The sequence below is a fragment of the Syngnathoides biaculeatus genome, chromosome 15 (genome assembly GCF_019802595.1).
Source record: "Syngnathoides biaculeatus isolate LvHL_M chromosome 15, ASM1980259v1, whole genome shotgun sequence".
Lineage (NCBI taxonomy): Eukaryota > Metazoa > Chordata > Actinopteri > Syngnathiformes > Syngnathidae > Syngnathoides > Syngnathoides biaculeatus.
In genome coordinates this window covers 12,196,032-12,213,117 of record NC_084654.1, presented here as the reverse complement: position 1 = coordinate 12,213,117, position 17,086 = coordinate 12,196,032, and the positions used below count along the sequence as shown (strand labels likewise).

Here is a 17,086-nt window from a genome sequence, read left to right as displayed (position 1 = left end):
TCGGTTCCTATTTTCGATGCCTGCAGTCTGCCGAGCCCGAAGAAGAAACCGTTGAAAACCAATAAAGAACGCGCACGAAGAAGTGCTTGTACTCAAGGGTGGTGGCAAACAAAAATGTCTTAACGTTTGTGCCAACATCGAGGCATTTAAAAAGACAAACAGTGGGGTTGCAGTTTTGCACTGATGGTTTTTAGCATTATTTTAGTCTTCAAACTAATGTAATCATTTGTTGTTTTTGCATTTTCTGCACCATCAGCTTAAAATTGTCTTGTTTTTTAATGAAATGATGGAATAAAAAAATTTGATTCATCGATTAATAGGAATAAACGGACAGATTAATCGATTATTAAAATAATCGTTAGTATCAGCCTTAATCAACAGTTTCCCTTTTGCCCTATGCAGTGTTTCTCAGGGATGTTAAACCCTTTTAGGCCCTTTGTCCAAATATTTTTTCTGGTCATGAGACTACGTCGGTCCACTTTGTGTGCACATGGGGACTTGCCATATGACTAGCGGAAGACACAACACTCAGGCGTCATGATGCAGCCGGTGACTGTTTGGCATTGGCTGTTCTATTTAGAAAATACCAGCCGCCTCCCACCGAATCCTTTTGCTCTGACGCAAATGTGCCATCAGGCGCATGCAGAATCTGAGGAATGCTGTTACAATTTCTGTCCCTCTGCACAGTCAGATGTATTGTGCTTGTTTGTGCCAAAGGAGTTCAGACCTTATCACTGAGGATACGCTTCTCACAATGGCCGCCCACTGTTGGCGTCACGAGCGTAGCCTTCTTCAGTTTGTGACAGTGCACTGTGAACATTGTAGCCTGAGACACTGATAGCAGTTAGTCAATTGATCTTGCTCGGATATACAACCGGGTCAAGAAGAAAGATTCGTTATTGAATCTTTAAATAGTCACAGGAAGCTTTTCAGGACACTCCACATGTAGAGCGGCCGGTAGTTTAGGTGCATAAGAATTGAGGATTTGTATTCATTCGGTTCTGCATTGCTGGTCCATCTCTGATTTGGCCATATTTTCAAACAGGTCTTTTATAAGTTGTAAAAAAATAATCATTGAAACTCTTTCTGCGGTCAAAGCTTGGGTGTCATGACACCTTGAATAACTGTACAAGCAGATTAAGTAAAATTTTAACATTAAGAATTGTTAAAAAAAAAAAAAAATACTCATCTGGAACTACAAAGATCGGGATGTCCATTTATCCATCAATCCATTTTCTTTTGCCACTTATACTCACGAGGGTCGCGGGAAGTCCTGGAGCCTATCCCAGTTGTCAACGGGCAGGAGGCAGGGTATACCCTGAACTGGTTGCCAGGCAATCGCAGGGCACATAGAGACAAACAGTCACAATCACACCTCGGGCAATTTGGAGTGTCCAATTAATGTTGCATGTTTTTGGGATGTGGGAGGAAACCAGAGTGCCCGGAAAAAAACCCACACAGGCACGCGGAGTACATGCAAACTCCATACAGGCGGGGCATGGATTGAACCCGGGACCTCAGAAATGTGAGGCCAACGTTATACCAGCTGATCCACTGTGCCACCCATGATTGGGATGTAATCTATACAAAATCCAACTATTATACATGTACGTGTAAAAATTGCTTGACCGCGATTAACAAACTATACAAAACAATATCCCTGTTTTTAATTCTCATCACACATTGCCATAGAAGTGCAGACTGAAATTGTGCTTTGAAAGCGAGTCTCATCACATAATGAGTCAACATTCTTTACTTTTCAGCGTACATTCTGTTCCATCGACCAGTTTTGTACTGAGCACCAAGAACTGGGATGTGTGCATGACTTTTGTCACTAAGTTACTACTCCGCATGCCTTCAGGGTTATTTGGCTTTAGAAGTTCCACTTTAGTTATGATGTTATCATTTGTAAGGTACTTTCAGGGAACTTCACTCAAGAACTTCACACTCTCTATTTGACATTATGGCTGTCACTGCAGGATTCATTTCCCATTACCCAGTGTGCATGATGAATGGTCTCACTTCAAAATGTTATAAATACTTGAGTAAAAGAGTATACGTTTTGTAACTGTAGACCAGCTGCGGACTCTTGCCCCAGCACGAGCAGAAAATAGAGCATAAACAAGCTTACAACCATTGATCTGTGATGAAGGAAGTAGTGTGGTGGGGTTGGCCTGAATTTCTTCCTCCTGCCATAAACACTTGTGACTGTCCTTCCTCGCTCAAGTCACAGATGCAGTGTGTGTCTGTGGGATCTTCGCTTCATGACACTGATTTGCACTGAATGAGTTGGCCCCAAAAAATGAATGATTAAAAGCCGCAGTGACAGTAAGGCAGGCAGGCGGTGGCGGCGCAGAGGCCCGAGAACCATGTGACCCGCTGTCAGGGTACTGGGTTCATTCAGTGGCTGCTGGCTGCAGCACTGGCAGCAGCCCAGCTTTTTCCACACAGGCCGCAGTAGCAACAGGTCGCTCCCATTAAAACAGCAGCACTCTGTTGTGGCTCCAGAGCTGCTCTTGTGCATGTGTTGCTTTTTCGGCTGCGGCGTACGCGCCCGAGTTTGTTTGTGTGAAGTATCCAAATGTGTACTGTTTATAATATGTGTGCGCTTGTGACACTCTGTGCACACCAAGATGCTGAAGGGATCCAATTGCTTGGTGTTTGAATGCCCCAGTCGGCTCCAAGATCTTTCCACTGTCAACTTTGGGACACATGCGCCACAACCTCACTGCAATAAACAAAAAACACGTTGTAAAACTAACCCGCAAACTCTTTATGCTCATTGACATAAGTGAGCACAACGACAGTAAAAGGTGTGTTGATCACCACACTCAGTGACACATTTATTTGAACCCATGGCTGTACTGATATGACTTGTAGTCTGTCAATAGTCACATCCACTTCCTGTTATTGTCCCTGGCAGTAGGCTGGCTGAGGCCACTCACACAGAGCTCTTTTGATGGCTTCACTCTGATGGAGTGGCGGCAGACAAATTGATTTCAGTGGAAGGGCAGAGATCGCCTGGTGCAGTGTGTGACATTTGTGTGAGCAAGTAGGCAAATTGATCCTTTCTTTTCTCTCTCCTGCATTCAAAGCTGCATTTACAAGAGGTAAATGAAGAGAAAGGTCAAGTGCTTTGTTACGATACCCTCACTGTTTTGAATATTTTCAGTTTCTGGACATCGGAAACTGATGGGATCATTCTAAAATTCTCAAAATCTAATGTGATCCAAAACACCAGTTTTATTGAAAAATATGCCCTTGCAAAGAGAGTAATTCAAGTTTAGACAGAGGGATTGATTTCAATTCAGAGAGGGATTTAACAATACAGTATTATGTTTATTATTGTATCTAACCGAAGGATTAAGAATAGCAATGTGACATGGCTGCCACCTTTGTGTAATTAAAAAAAAAAAAAACATTTAATGAGGACATCAAACTCCTCCAAAATCATCCATAACAAGTAAATCTACAACAACAAAAATAAATAAAGTACATGACTTATACTCATTATAAATGACAAACTGTTCTCAATAGCCCAACCTGGTTAAACAGAATAAATTATTCTACTGCGCACACTGCTCCTCTCACAAATTATGTTCCATTTGTGGAATAGAATTTATATTTTTACGGCAACTGACTCCATTTGAAAGATCACACTAATTTTGGCGCGTAGACTTAAAGAAACCCCTCAGAATTTCTGATTTTGTTTAAAACTGAAACTTTTGGAGAAGGGGTACTCCCGACTACAAGACAAAACAGAAAGAAATCCATCCATCCATTCTTTACTGTATATCCGTGTGACTCCTTGTATCTTCCTTGTACTCCTGGTATCCTTGTGCCTCGAGCCTATCCCAGCCGACTTTGGGCAAAAGGCGGGTTATGCCCTGAACTGATCGGCACCAAGTTACAGGGCACATAAAAACAACCAACCATTCTGAAAATTGAGTACCTGGAGAAAACCCATGCAGGTATGGGGAGAGCATGCAAACTTAACTTAAGGAAGGCCAGAACCCAGATTTAAACGTCCTACCTCACAACTGTGAGACGGAGGCAGGTTACATTGTACACCGTACTGTTCAAGGAGAAATATTGATAAATCATGAGGTTATATGCAGGTAATTTGAAGGTGTTTTTAGATTTTTGTATTGCCGACATAACACAAACTACGTCCATGAAAGGGCAGGGTTTTTTTCTCCCCTCACAAAAAAAAAATCAATTGCCCTGCGTTATCCAATTCTCGAAATTCTTGCTGTGTTGTACATAGGTTTTTCACTTCTGAAAACGTGTCTTATTTTTTAAATTGAATCACTCATTCATTCAAGAAATGCCAGTTTAATTTGAGATGCATGTTTTTGGAACCTGATTGTACAGTGCTATAACTTGAAAAGGCCCAGTGGGATACAATTTGGTTATCTACTGTCCATGCACAAATTTTTTAAATTGTAGCATGCAGTTATGCACGGAACTGATATGCATTTGAGATTGAATGAGTCTACACAAACTGATAAACATACTATGCAATAATTGTTTCAGTGCCAATCACATCTAAACATTGCTATCTTTCTATACAGATAATTTCTGACAGAGCTCTTGCAGTGAGCATCATTGTAATTGTCTAACCAATGTTCAAAGTGTGTGTAGTTTACTTGTCTGTCTTAATATTACATGGTCATTTTTGAGTATGAGCAGGTAAGACCTCTGCTATTATCATATTCCATATGAATGTTTGTTCTGTACTTAGCAATGTTAGTGTGTCATGTGTCAGTTACTTTGGTTATGCTCACATCAGACAGGCCGTTTGTCTGGACGCAATCCAGCAACATTTCCGTGTTCTTGCACCATAGGTCAGGCATGAGTAAAAACAACGCTTACAGATATGGCACGTAAAAGGTGTTTACATTCTTAGACGGTTGTTGGCAGCATACTAAGTTACTGCTATTCACGAATTTTAAGTCAACCAAAACTGTGGTATTTAATCACCTCACTCAGTCAAATGGGTGGAATCATCTGTCAAGAATGGTTGTTGTTTTTCTCATGTAGCATTAGTAACACAAAATGTATCTCTTTTACTACCTGAACCATAAAGCACCACCTCCTGGGCCTCTTTGCTTTAAGTTGATCTGAAAGTTAATATTCAGACTGGAGGGGAAAAAAATGTTCCACCTCCATATAGGGCTAATTTTTACCTTTTTCTAACTAATAGATAACCACAGGCCTCGTGCGCCGAGCTGAGTGAAAAGAACTTGGGAAAACGAAGTGACTCTACCTGTGGAAATCCTGGATCCTCTACCCTGTCCACCAACATGACCAATGTAGTGATTGTCAAGGAGGGATGGCTGCATAAAAGAGGTATCAAATACATTCTGTGAAATCTAGGTTTTATGTTTAATGCACAGTATAATGCATGTTAAAAGTTCACTATCTGTAGTACAGTTGATCACCACATTCAGTGACATTTTTTGGGGTTGGGTGAGTGAGTTTTTGCAGTCATGAAAAACCTGGAGAGGTTGTGGAAATTGAAAATGCAAGGTCCTTGAAAAGTTGGTAGATATTCTTTAAAAGTTTGGAAAAGTCCTGGAAATATTCAGTGTTCAATGTGGTGAGGCATTTCCAGAGAAAATCCAACTAAACACACTTTACGAGGATTCATATATTGAGGGATGAAAGCTGTATTTGGCAACCAATTCAGTGCGGCCGTCATTCATGTTTACGTTAGGCAGTCACATCGGAGCTGCCCGACTGCGTTGGGTGTGTTCAGGGACTCTCTGTAAATTGGAGTGAATGTGTGCTTCGGTTCTTTTGTTATACACAATTCTGAAAATGGATCACAAGGACACTTATTGTTTCCATCAGAATGCTTTAGTTAACCCACTATACAACCACACTGTCACAATATGGAGTGTATTTTTTTGTAATATAAGATAATATCTTTTGTATTCTAGTCAGCTAGAGCTATGAGTTATGTAGTTTTCAATGCCTGAGACTGAATGCAACGTTCACCATCGGTCATGTCATATACAGTGTTGCGTGATTGTTTGCACATTAAGGAATACGGTCCAGTTTTTGTTTTGATTCCTCATTTTAAAAAAAGACAAAACAGCATTTTTTTTTCTCATGTTTTTGAGACTATAGGGTGAAAGCTGCAGGTGGGTACTAGTATAGACTGAATAGGTGGGAACAATGGGGAAATGACAGTATTTGATGGGTAATAACTCATAAAAACATTGAGAAAAAGGACTATAAACCAATTCATATTTGGTACAGTGAACTTAGTTAAAAAAAAAACAAAGAATGAACTATGAAGTGAACTACACTTGCGCTAAAAAAATGACAAAAAAATGTTTAATTATGCTTTTTTTTCGTGACTAACATGAAACCAGACTAACCCTTTACTTTTAGGCCAATTAGGTTTACCAAATTATATTTGCTAAATGACTAAATAGTGAGAAGATTTTTTGGGGACAAATATGTACGCTAGCCAATATAATCATGCTAAAAAAAGTAATGGCACGACAGGTGAGTCAGTACCTTTGAGCACGATTTTAGTTAATTTTCTAAGTTGTGAACTGAACTTTAAACTAGTTTGTGTAGAAACATAACTTCCCCAACACTGGAAATTTTGCATGGATAATATTTAGAATGAATAAAACATGTATAACACGCTATTTCAATATCAATTGACAGATGCTTCAGTCACGTTATAGTGGTAATGTGACTTTTCCATTCACCATTCACTGCTGTTGTCAGCCACTTTTTTACTGCTAGATGTGGATTTTGAAATGTTATATTAGTAAAAAAAAAATGGCTGGAAAATGTAGTTTCAACAACAGATGTGTTTTTTTATTGTTCTTTTTTTCTATTTTTTTGAGAAAAGTTTATACATGAACTCCTAAAATACCCTGACCACGGACGTTCAAAATGCAGACTTAGCTCCAAGTCCTTAAATGTAACCAGCATTAGAGAACCGGCACTTGTAAGCCACATGAGGGAAAAGAAACACACAGAGAATTCTGAACACTCTAGAAGATATTCCATCAGTTAGTTTATAGCAACAGGTGATGTCATTGCTGCACTGTCCTACGTGGTTGTTTTTTGATGAAGACATGAACTTGGCTGGGTCTAATGTAACAACAACAGAAGTTCTCAAAGTTTTTGTGGGCATTAAGTGATAAAACCCACCACTCCTACAAGTTGTTAATAGACGTACATTGTTTTTCCTAATGTTTCCCAGCAGCCAGGTTGCTAAGAAATTGTATATTGTAGGGGGGGATAAAAGCAAAAAATAATATTTAATGTTGCTGCAACAACAATAGATACGTTCAGGAAATTGTATTCCTAGTCCTAAAATATTTTTGTTCTCTCTTTCTCTTGCTCGCTGTGACAAAGAGAGCTCAGACTGTTCATCTGCTAATGTTATTCATAATTTTGTTTCTTTTGCAGTAAAAACATTGTAAAGTGTATTAAGATGTATCTGTAATTTGATAGTGGCACCGACTGCACTGTTTCAAATGATGTCCCGTGTTAGTCTTTTTGCATTTTCAGTGTTAAGACTGAAATTTGTAAATAAGTTTATCTTGGAAAGTCAGTGAAAGATTATAAAAAAGTCATGAAAAAATATTGCTGAAATAGTGTACAACTATGAAACCTTTGAGGTCGAACTTAGTTTCAGAGCACCTACATTATTTTTTCTTTTGCATTTCAGGATCAAACCAACAAATTCATGACACCATTATTGACTGTACAGACTATTTTTAATTGTGCTTTATCATTAATTGTTATACATGGCTAGTGGTATAATTTTGAACATAAATTCCCAAATCCATGTGTGGCAGAAGAAATTGGGCGTGTGCTCCACAAATTACATTTTTGAACATTATTAAAGTTAATCCCTGTCTGTAGTGACACTGGTGTCTCTGTTTTGAATGTGTTCTCATATTTCCAAAAATTCTTCTTCTCTCCTGTTGTTGCCAGTGGCCCTTTTTTTTGATCCATCCACCCATCCCTCCATTTTTTAACACCTCTTATCCTCACTAGGGTCTCAGGTATTCTGGAGCCTATCCCAGCTACTGTAACTGCTGGTAGAAGGCAGGGAACACCCTGAACTGGTTGCCAGCCAACTGCAGGGCATACCCTATATAAACAAACAACCATTCACACTCATATCAACACCTATGGGCAATTTAGAGTTTTTAATTAACCTTCCTTACATGTTTTTGGATTGTGGGAGGGAACCGGTGTACCCAAAGGAAACTCAGAATAAGTGTTGCAAACAAATTCAAAACCAAAATACACATCAAAGTGAACTGAAGTCCAGAGAGATACATGGTTTAAAATTTAGACTCATGTTTTAGACTCTAAATGATGCTGAGACACTTTTTTTAAGCTACTTGCCTGGGATATGTTTCTCTGAATTGTACAAACTTGGACTTAAAATGTTGTACTGCGTTTGGTAAAGATATCAGATGTTACACTTATGAAATAACCTCTGACGATAACCTTCAAATGCTGGCACTTAAAGTTCAATCAAATCAGATGTAGAATGTTGTCATCACCACATTCACTAGAAATCTTCCAAGCAATCAAACCGTTATGTAAAAACAAAGTAGCAGTAATGCTGTGCACAACAAACAAGAGGAAGTCAATTCTCAGAAAGTACCTCTTTCTTAATCAAGATTTCGAGAGAAGACCATCTCACAGCTCAGCTCATTTCCAATATTAACTAGTTGCCCTTAACAAACTCAGAGTAAAAAAAAATGTGCAGTATGCATAGCTTTTAAATTGTGCTATATAAAGACAAAACTGAAAAACAAATTTTTCTTGATTCACCTCATTGAAACATTTTACAGCTCTCGCAGTAATATTTTTCATGATTGTAAAGTTGCGCTAAATATGAATGGTCATATACACTTAGATAACTAATTGGCAAACATTATACTCTTGTTAGAAGAATTATGAGTCAAATAATTTCTCATTTAAAATGTAAATGGCCATCAAGTCTCCAGTTGGTGTCATTGGACTCCTCTGACACACGTACCTTTGTGGTGTGGTGGGTGTTAGTCCTGTTGTTTATATGAGGAAGGATTCCTCGCATACCTGCTGACTTTGAGTGCTGTAGTCACACTGTCTCAGCGCTCAAACCACAGGTGCCTCTCAGAGTCCATCACCATCAGAAGCTAAACATGATAAACAAAATGTCTGAGACCAATGATGACTTTAAAGGCCTTGGGTCAAGGAACTAGTCTTTTCCTGGAAGCTGGTAAAACCAAGACGCTGGCACACAGGATTAAGTGATAGGAGAAGGTTACAAGAGCATTTTCTGGAAGTCTTTACCACAACTGCTGTGGAGTTGGATGCTGACAATCTTCTTCTTTTCCTTTTGGCTTGTCCCGTTAGGGGTCACCACAGCGTGTCATCTTTTGCCATTTTAGTCTATCTCCTGCATCTTCCTCTCTAACCCCAACTGCCCTCATGTCTTCCCTCACCACATTTGGTCTTCTTCTCGCTCTTTTGCCTGGGAGCTCCATCCTCAGCATCCTTCTACCAATATACTCACTCTCTCGCCTCTGAACATGTCCAAACCATCGAAGTCTGCTCTCTCGAATCTTGTCTCCAAAACATCCAACTTTGGCTGTCCCTCTAATGAGCTCATTTCTAATCCTATCCAACCTGGTCACTCCGAGCGAGAACCTCAACATCTTCATTTCTGCCACCTCCAGTTCTGCTTCCTGTTGTTTCTTCAGTGCCACCGTCTCTAATCCGTACATCATGGTCGGCCTCACCACTGTTTTGTAAACTTTGCCCTTCATCCTAGCAGAGACTCTTCTGTCACATAACACACCAGACACCTTTCGCCAGCTGTTCCAACCTGCTTGGACCCGTTTCTTCACTTCCTTACCACACTCACCATTGCTCTGGATTGTTGACCCTAAATATTTGAAGTCATCTACCCTCGCTATCTCTTCTCCCTGGAGCCTCACTCTTCCCCCTCCACTTTTCTCATTCACGCACATATATTCTGTTTTACTTCGGCTAATCTTCATTCCTCTCCTTTCCAGTGCATGTCTCCATCTTTCTAATTGTTCCTCTGCATGCTCCCTGCTTTCACTGCATATCACAATATCATCTGCAAACATCATGGTCCAAGGGGATTCCAGTCAAACCTCGTCTGTCAGCCTATCCATTACCTTTGCAAACAGGAAGGGGCTCATAGGTGATCCCTGATGCAGTCCCACCTCCACCTTAAATTCCTCTGTCACAGCTAAGGCACACCTCACCATTGTTCTGCTGCCATCATCCATGTCCTGTACTATTTTAACATACTTCTCTGCCACACCAGGCTTACGCATGCAGTACCACAGTTCCTCTCTTGGTACTCTGTCATAGGCTTTCTCTAGATCCACAAAGACACAATGTAGCTCTTTCTGACCTTCTCTGTACTTTTCCACTAGCATCCTCAAGGCAAATAATGCATCTGTGGTACTCTTTCTAGGCTTGAAACCATACTGTTGCTCGCAGATGCTTACTTCTGTCCTGAGTCTAGCCTCCACTACTCTTTCCCATAACTTCATTGTGTGGCTCATCAATTTTATTCCTCTTTAGTTCCCACAGCTCTGAACATCCCCTTTGTGGTTAAATATGGAAACTCGAACACTTTTCCTCCATTCTTCAGGCATCTTTTCGCCCGCTAGTATTCTGTTGAATAAGTTGGTCAAAAACTCCACAGCCATCTCTCCAAATTGGTTCCATACCTCTACCGGTATGTCATCAGGACCAACTGCCTTTCCAGTTTTCATCCTTTGTAGTGCCTTTCTGACTTCCCCCATAGTAATCATTGCCACTTCCTGGTCCTTCACACTTGCCTCTTCAACTCTTCCTTCTCTCTCATTTTCTTCATTCATCAACTTCTCAAAGTATTCTTTCCATCTATTTAGCACAGTACTGGCACCAGTCAACACATTTCCATCTTTATCCTTAATCACCCTTACCTGCTGCACATCCTTCCCATCTCTATCCCTCTCTCTGGCCAACCTGTAGAGATCCTTTTCTCCTCCTTTCATGTCCAACCTGGTGTACATGTCTTCATATGCCTCTTATTTAGCTTTTGCCACCTCTACCTTTGCCCAATGTCACATCTCGATGTACTCCTTTCGCTTCTCCTCAGTCCTCTCAGTATCCCACTTCTTCGCTAATCTCTTTCCTTGTATGACTCCCTGTATTTTGTGGTTCCACCACCAAGTCTCCTTCTCCCCTTTCCTACCAAAAGACACACCAAGTACTCTCCTGCCTGTCTCTCTGATTACTTTGGTTGTCCTAGTCCAGTCTTCCGGGAGCTTCTGCTGTCCATCGAGACCCTCTCTCACCTCTTTCCGAAAGGCTGCACAACATTCTTCCTTTCTCAGCTTCCACCACATGGTTCTCTGCTCTACCTTTGTCTTCTTAATCCTACCCACCACCAGAGTCATCCTACACACCACCATCCTATGCTGTCGAGCTACACTCTCCCCTACCACTACTTTACAGTCAGTAACCTCCTTCAGATTACATCGTCTGCACAAAATATAATCCACATGCGTGCTTCTACCTCCGCTCTTGTAGGTCACTATATGTTCCTCCCTCTTCTGGAAATAAGTGTTCACTACAGCCATCTCGATCCTTTTTGCAAAGTCCACCACCATCTGTCCTTCAAAGTTCCTTTCCTGGATGCCGTACTTACCCATCACTTCTTCATCGCCCCTGTTTCCTTTACCAAGATGTCCATTACAATCTGCACCAATCACAACTCTCTCGCTGTCTTGTATGCTCAGAACTACTTCATCTAGTTCCTTCCAGAATTTCTCTTTCAACTCTCGGTCACATCCTACCTATGGGGCATAGCCACTAACCACATTGTACATAACACCCTCAATTTCAAATTTTAGTCTCATCACTCGATCTGATACTCTTTTCACCTCCAAGACATTCTTAGCCAGCTCTTCCTTTAAAATAACCCATACTCCATTTCGCTTCCCATCTACTCCGTGGTAGAATGATTTAAACCCTGCTCCTAAACTTCTAGCCTTACTACCTTTCCACCTGCTCTCTTGGATGCACAGAATATCAACCTTTCTCTTAATCATCATGTCAACCAACTCCTGAGGTTTTCCTGTCATAGTCCCAACATTCAAAGTCCCTACACTCAGTTGTAGGCTCTGTGCATTCCTCTTTTTCTTCTGACAATAGATCCGGTTTCCTCCTCTTCTTTGTCTTCGACCCACAGTAGCTGAATTTCCACCGACGCCCTGCAGGTTAGCAGTGCTGGGGGCAGGCGTTGTTAACCCGGGCCACGACCGATCCGGTATGGGATTCTTTAGATGAACGCTCACATTTGTTTGGCAGAGTTTTTACGCCGGATGCCCTTCCTGACGCAACCCTCTGCATTTATCTGGGCTTGGGACCGGCCTACAGTTTGCACTGCTTTGTGCCCCCATAGGGCTGCATTTTGGATGCTGACAATGATTTTCAACTACTTTATTGAACATAATTTTCAATGTCTTAAATGTTTTTCAGTATAAAGTCAGTTAGCTTTAATGAAGCCTAAAAAAAGATGATTTTCCATTTACACTCAAATGCAGAAGACATGGTCAGACCTGTGTGACTGTAAAACATCAGAGCGGAGGATATCCTTTTTTTTTCTTTTTTTTTTTCTTTTGCTTCATCTCAAACTTGGTAAATTGTTCTACATAATCACAGACTCATGAGCACAGATTTAATTAGAAAAAAGCATTGGTAAAACTATAACCAAAAGAGCGATCAAATAGTGACCAGTAAGTAAACAGTCATGCTGAGTTGTTGGAAATGTGCTCTTGCACTCAAGTTCAAGTTGTGACGGCCATCTACTTGTGACATTAAACAAACAACCTTTCAGGAACAGTGAGTTGGCATAATGTCACAGTCGAGCAGCTGTGCCCTATGAAATGTCACCCAGAACGGTTTACTTTAGGACGTCCGCTTTGGCTCCTTGACAGCAAGGCGTTTTTGTGTCACGTCACTGTCATGCAATATTTGCTCCAGAGCCACTGCACAGAAGGTGAACCTGCAGTAACCATGTCTTGCTGTCCATCACCTCAGGCTTTAGCCTTCTAAGTTGCACCTTGGGTTGGTTTCATCAAATTGCTTTCCATCTCTGTCTCAGCACCTTCGACCACATTCAGATGGCTTTGCAATGCTCATTCTGCCCACTGAATATTTGATTCCAAATGCATAACCTTCCATTAACATTTAGTTTGTTCCAATGACTTGGTCTGATCTGCAACTACTTTGCTAAAGATCTTCCTTGGAACATCCAACAGTTTGGAGTAGAGTGGTGCCTGGGTTCTCGAACACAATCCATTCCAGAAGGTTGGTTGAAAACCCAAAATGTTCGAAAACCAAAGCACGTTTTCCCATTACAATGAATGGAAAATCAAATAATGCGTTCCAAGCCTAAATTTGTTTTGATTTTTTTTTTTCAAGCTTTTCCTGATAATAAACTGCATAGTAGAAATACATGTATAGTTTAAAGACTATATAATTCGATAATTTAACAAATATATTTATTTTCTGCTTAAAATGTATGCTTTAGCCTAGTAGAGTATGCTCGGCTGGGAGTGCATTGCCATATCTGTAGCGACTCGGCCCGCAGCTTTGTAAATCTTTTTTTATTAACAAAAGTGCAGACTAACTGTAAACAAGCAATAATGGGGGGGGGGGGGGCAAATTGTTTTTTATTTGCACAGAAAGTACATAACGTAAAAAAAAAAATAACTTGGAACTAGAGGGAGGGTTAATGGAACAAAAGAAAATAGCAATGCAAAACAACAGTTTCAAATGTCTTCGGTGGGGTGACTCCTCTTTTTCACAAAGAACGAATCTGTTTCTGCCATCTTTTAAGCACTTTTCTGAAGTGGTTCATAACATTAAAATTTTGCAGTGCTCTGGAACATTCAGCTTTATTCGGGTGATGAAGTTCTACAAAGTTATGGATGTCGTTCTATTTAGGACAGATAGATTTAATATTGGCACTTGAGACATCCTTCTGCCTTCAGCCTCATCAGACGACATCTCCTCCCTTCCTCGCCAACACTATCCCCTGCTAACTGCTGCTTGTTCACAAAAATAAGAAGCAACTTTTCAACTTCCTCCAAGATCTTTGGCCTCTGCTTGGTCAACACGGTTGCTCCTTTAGCAACATCACTTGCTTTGAGGGCATCCTTGTGTATCAGAATGCCATGATCGGGAGTTAATGTTGCTCAATTTGAAGAAAAAAAGTCACTACAGTACGGGGAAACGTCCGCGAGAAGAGGAATGCGTGAGTCAAATGGTTGCGCCGCGCACGTGCATTACGTCTTGTTTTTTTCGGGAGTGCGTTCAAAAGCACAATAACAAATCGTCGTGGGTCAGCTGGTTGGGGTGTTCGAATACCGATTTTTGTTCGAAAACCAATCTGTACCAAAACCAAGACGTTCGAAAACCGAGGTACCACTGTCAACCAATTGTTGTTCCACCATGACTGTGCTCAGTGTGAAATTGCAATGATGAAAATGTTGGATGAATTTAACGTGGAATAATCCAATCAATCCATTGTCCAATTGTGAAGCACGCTTATACAACATCAGTGAACTCTGACATTACAAATTTTCCTCAGATTTACCCCATATTCATTTCCTTTAGGTGTAATGGATGTAGTAGTTTGTAACTCCAAAAATAATTTTCTATAATTTGACCTAGATTCACATCCATACTCTGTATGTCATTTTTAGAGATGATTTATTTAGTGGTCCTGTTGCCAGTGGGGGACCTCTGGCAATTCCTTACTAACTTTAAATGTCCCCATGGCCTCCAGTGGCCCAGGAGTGGACCAGCATGTTGTTCCTTTCAGCAAGTGTGTTTTTCTAAAGTTCTCATCAAAGCCAGAGCATCGTCCAACATCAAAAAGGCAGATTGTGGGTTCCCTAGTTTCCAGGGAAGTGCCGTAGCCAAGAACTCAATGAAGCTCAACAGAACAGCGCTAGCCTGTCCTCTCCTTTTCCCTGGGCCCTTGTGTGTTTGACTCATTTGCTCCTTGACAAGTATAAAGAGCCGACCCCCTCGTTAGACTAACGAAGGGAACAACTGTTAGAATTGGGTAGCACGCTCAGCTGGCTCCAACTCAAGAGTGGGAAAGGGTTGTATTGAGATGGGTGAACACAGCGTTAGATATTGTGAGGGGTAAAATAGAGAAACAGGCAAAAGAGTGAGACAGAAGTTAAACAGTGTCTATGTGATGTTCCCAGAACATTGTTCAGTGACCCAGTCTACCTCACAAGAGTCCATTGATGATGTGTGTAGGATGCTACAGTTTCACCGCTCATGGCTCGGATTTGGAGCTCATCAGCTGATTGGCTCCTTTGCCAGTCATGCGACTCAAGAACACCCATAAGCTTCCTGCCCCTCCAAGCGAGACCTTGTTGGTGGTCCAGTAGATGGCATGAAAAAGGGTGGGCCCAGGGCTTGGGGATTGGGATTGCATGTTTGATACACTGCAAAGTGAAGCTTTTTCTCATGTTTTAACATTACAACGCCACACACAGCTATAGAAGAATGAAAACATTTTTAAAGTTATTCTTAATTATGGAATTTTTGGAATTTTAGTGTAAGAAATGTGATATTTCGTGCCCTTTCAAATGCACTTAATAGCAGTTCAGACACTTAAAATGATTCATAATGGTTTAATGAGGACTGTTTCGAGAAATCAGGATTCTTATTGGCTGTAAGACTGTACTTTGGGCTTTAACTTTATCTCTTCAGTTTTCTCATCCTGTAGTTCTCTTGTCCAGGAGTTGATACCCATACTTGTCTTTACAAGCCACATTTCCCATTTTTTATTTTGTCTTGCTTGATTGTAGAAGAATTTAGAATAATAAACCCTAATCTAGGTTGTTTGTATCCCAGGATGCTTCGACCCAATGGCAATAGCTCTGTCTGTATCATAGTGTGACAATATAGCAGCAAGGTGGTGTGTACCTCCGAAGTGAATCGAACGACAAGAAGGCGAAAATATTCCTACAAGAAAAAAAAAAAAAACTTACTGGAAGCATAGCTGCTTGGGATTAATGGAACTCAAGTTAATTATTCATAGATGCGTAAGATGGAACACATTGTTACATATATGGTTAAAGGCTATCACTAGATTGTTTTGTCTCCATTTCAAATTCCAAACACATTTAACCTATGAATTCCATTAATCCAGAGCAGATAACATTTTATTGCAATGACCACAATAGGTTTTATAGTAGAGATGGTCGCCCACTGGGTTTGATTCTATTCATTGTTTCTTAGTACTGAAATTTACTTCTCTTCTCACTACTATTCCCTCATTAGGGTATCTGCTTGCTTATGGTAGATTTCATGAGGCTCTGTGGGCAGGGTCCAGTACCAGAGGGTGTCACACCAGGAAGCCAAAACTTTATACCCGCTGGCACAGACCTCCTGCTCTCTGTAATGGGAAGCAGTCTCCCTGCTAAATGTGGTGGAGAGAAGTAAATGCTGCTGTCTGCAGGCTGTTGTGCATTGCAGGGGGACCAGGATGCTGAGGGAGGTGGCAGCTCCACTGCTCACCTCCTCTCATGGAAAGCCTGCTGCTTGCTTTCTTTGTTTTGCAGTCTGCCTGCTCAAGTACTACCACCGGGTTTCACAGGGTTTGGTTTTCTTTCTTTTTAGTCCCATTGCTTCTTCATTGCTGTCCTTTCTTCTTAGATTTTTACTTTCAAGTTCTCCTTATTCTACTTGTTCCAATGGAGTCATCGTTGCTTCTACCTGCCTCCTCCTGATGAAATCCTACAAGTCTGTCCCCACATCCAGAACCCCACTTCTATGTTGACCAGGATAATAATCCTGCTTGACAGCTCACTCCCATGACAGAAGTGGTCAAGCGAAAAAGAGAGAGAGAGAGAGAGAGAGAGAGCTGTCTCCCAAAATAGTTTACCCTATGCTATATGTATTCTCCACATACTGTACCTTGGTTCATTCTCAAACAGACTCACTAACGTAATCAAGAACTGTTAAATACTGTATACATATGGGAAAT

General features: G+C 40.9%; 1 protein-coding gene across 5 annotated transcripts in view; it reads left to right on the top strand.

The window, feature by feature from the left end:
• The window catches only part of akt1 (v-akt murine thymoma viral oncogene homolog 1), a 45,305-nt gene that overhangs the window by 1,970 nt on the left and 26,249 nt on the right, over positions 1-17,086 (top strand). For all 5 annotated transcript variants that reach the window (XM_061844744.1, XM_061844745.1, XM_061844743.1 and 2 more), the window contains one exon: positions 5,207-5,352. In XM_061844744.1, the coding sequence (XP_061700728.1) occupies positions 5,307-5,352 (46 nt within the window). In that variant the 5' untranslated portion in view covers positions 5,207-5,306. The remainder of the gene's footprint in view (positions 1-5,206; positions 5,353-17,086) is intronic.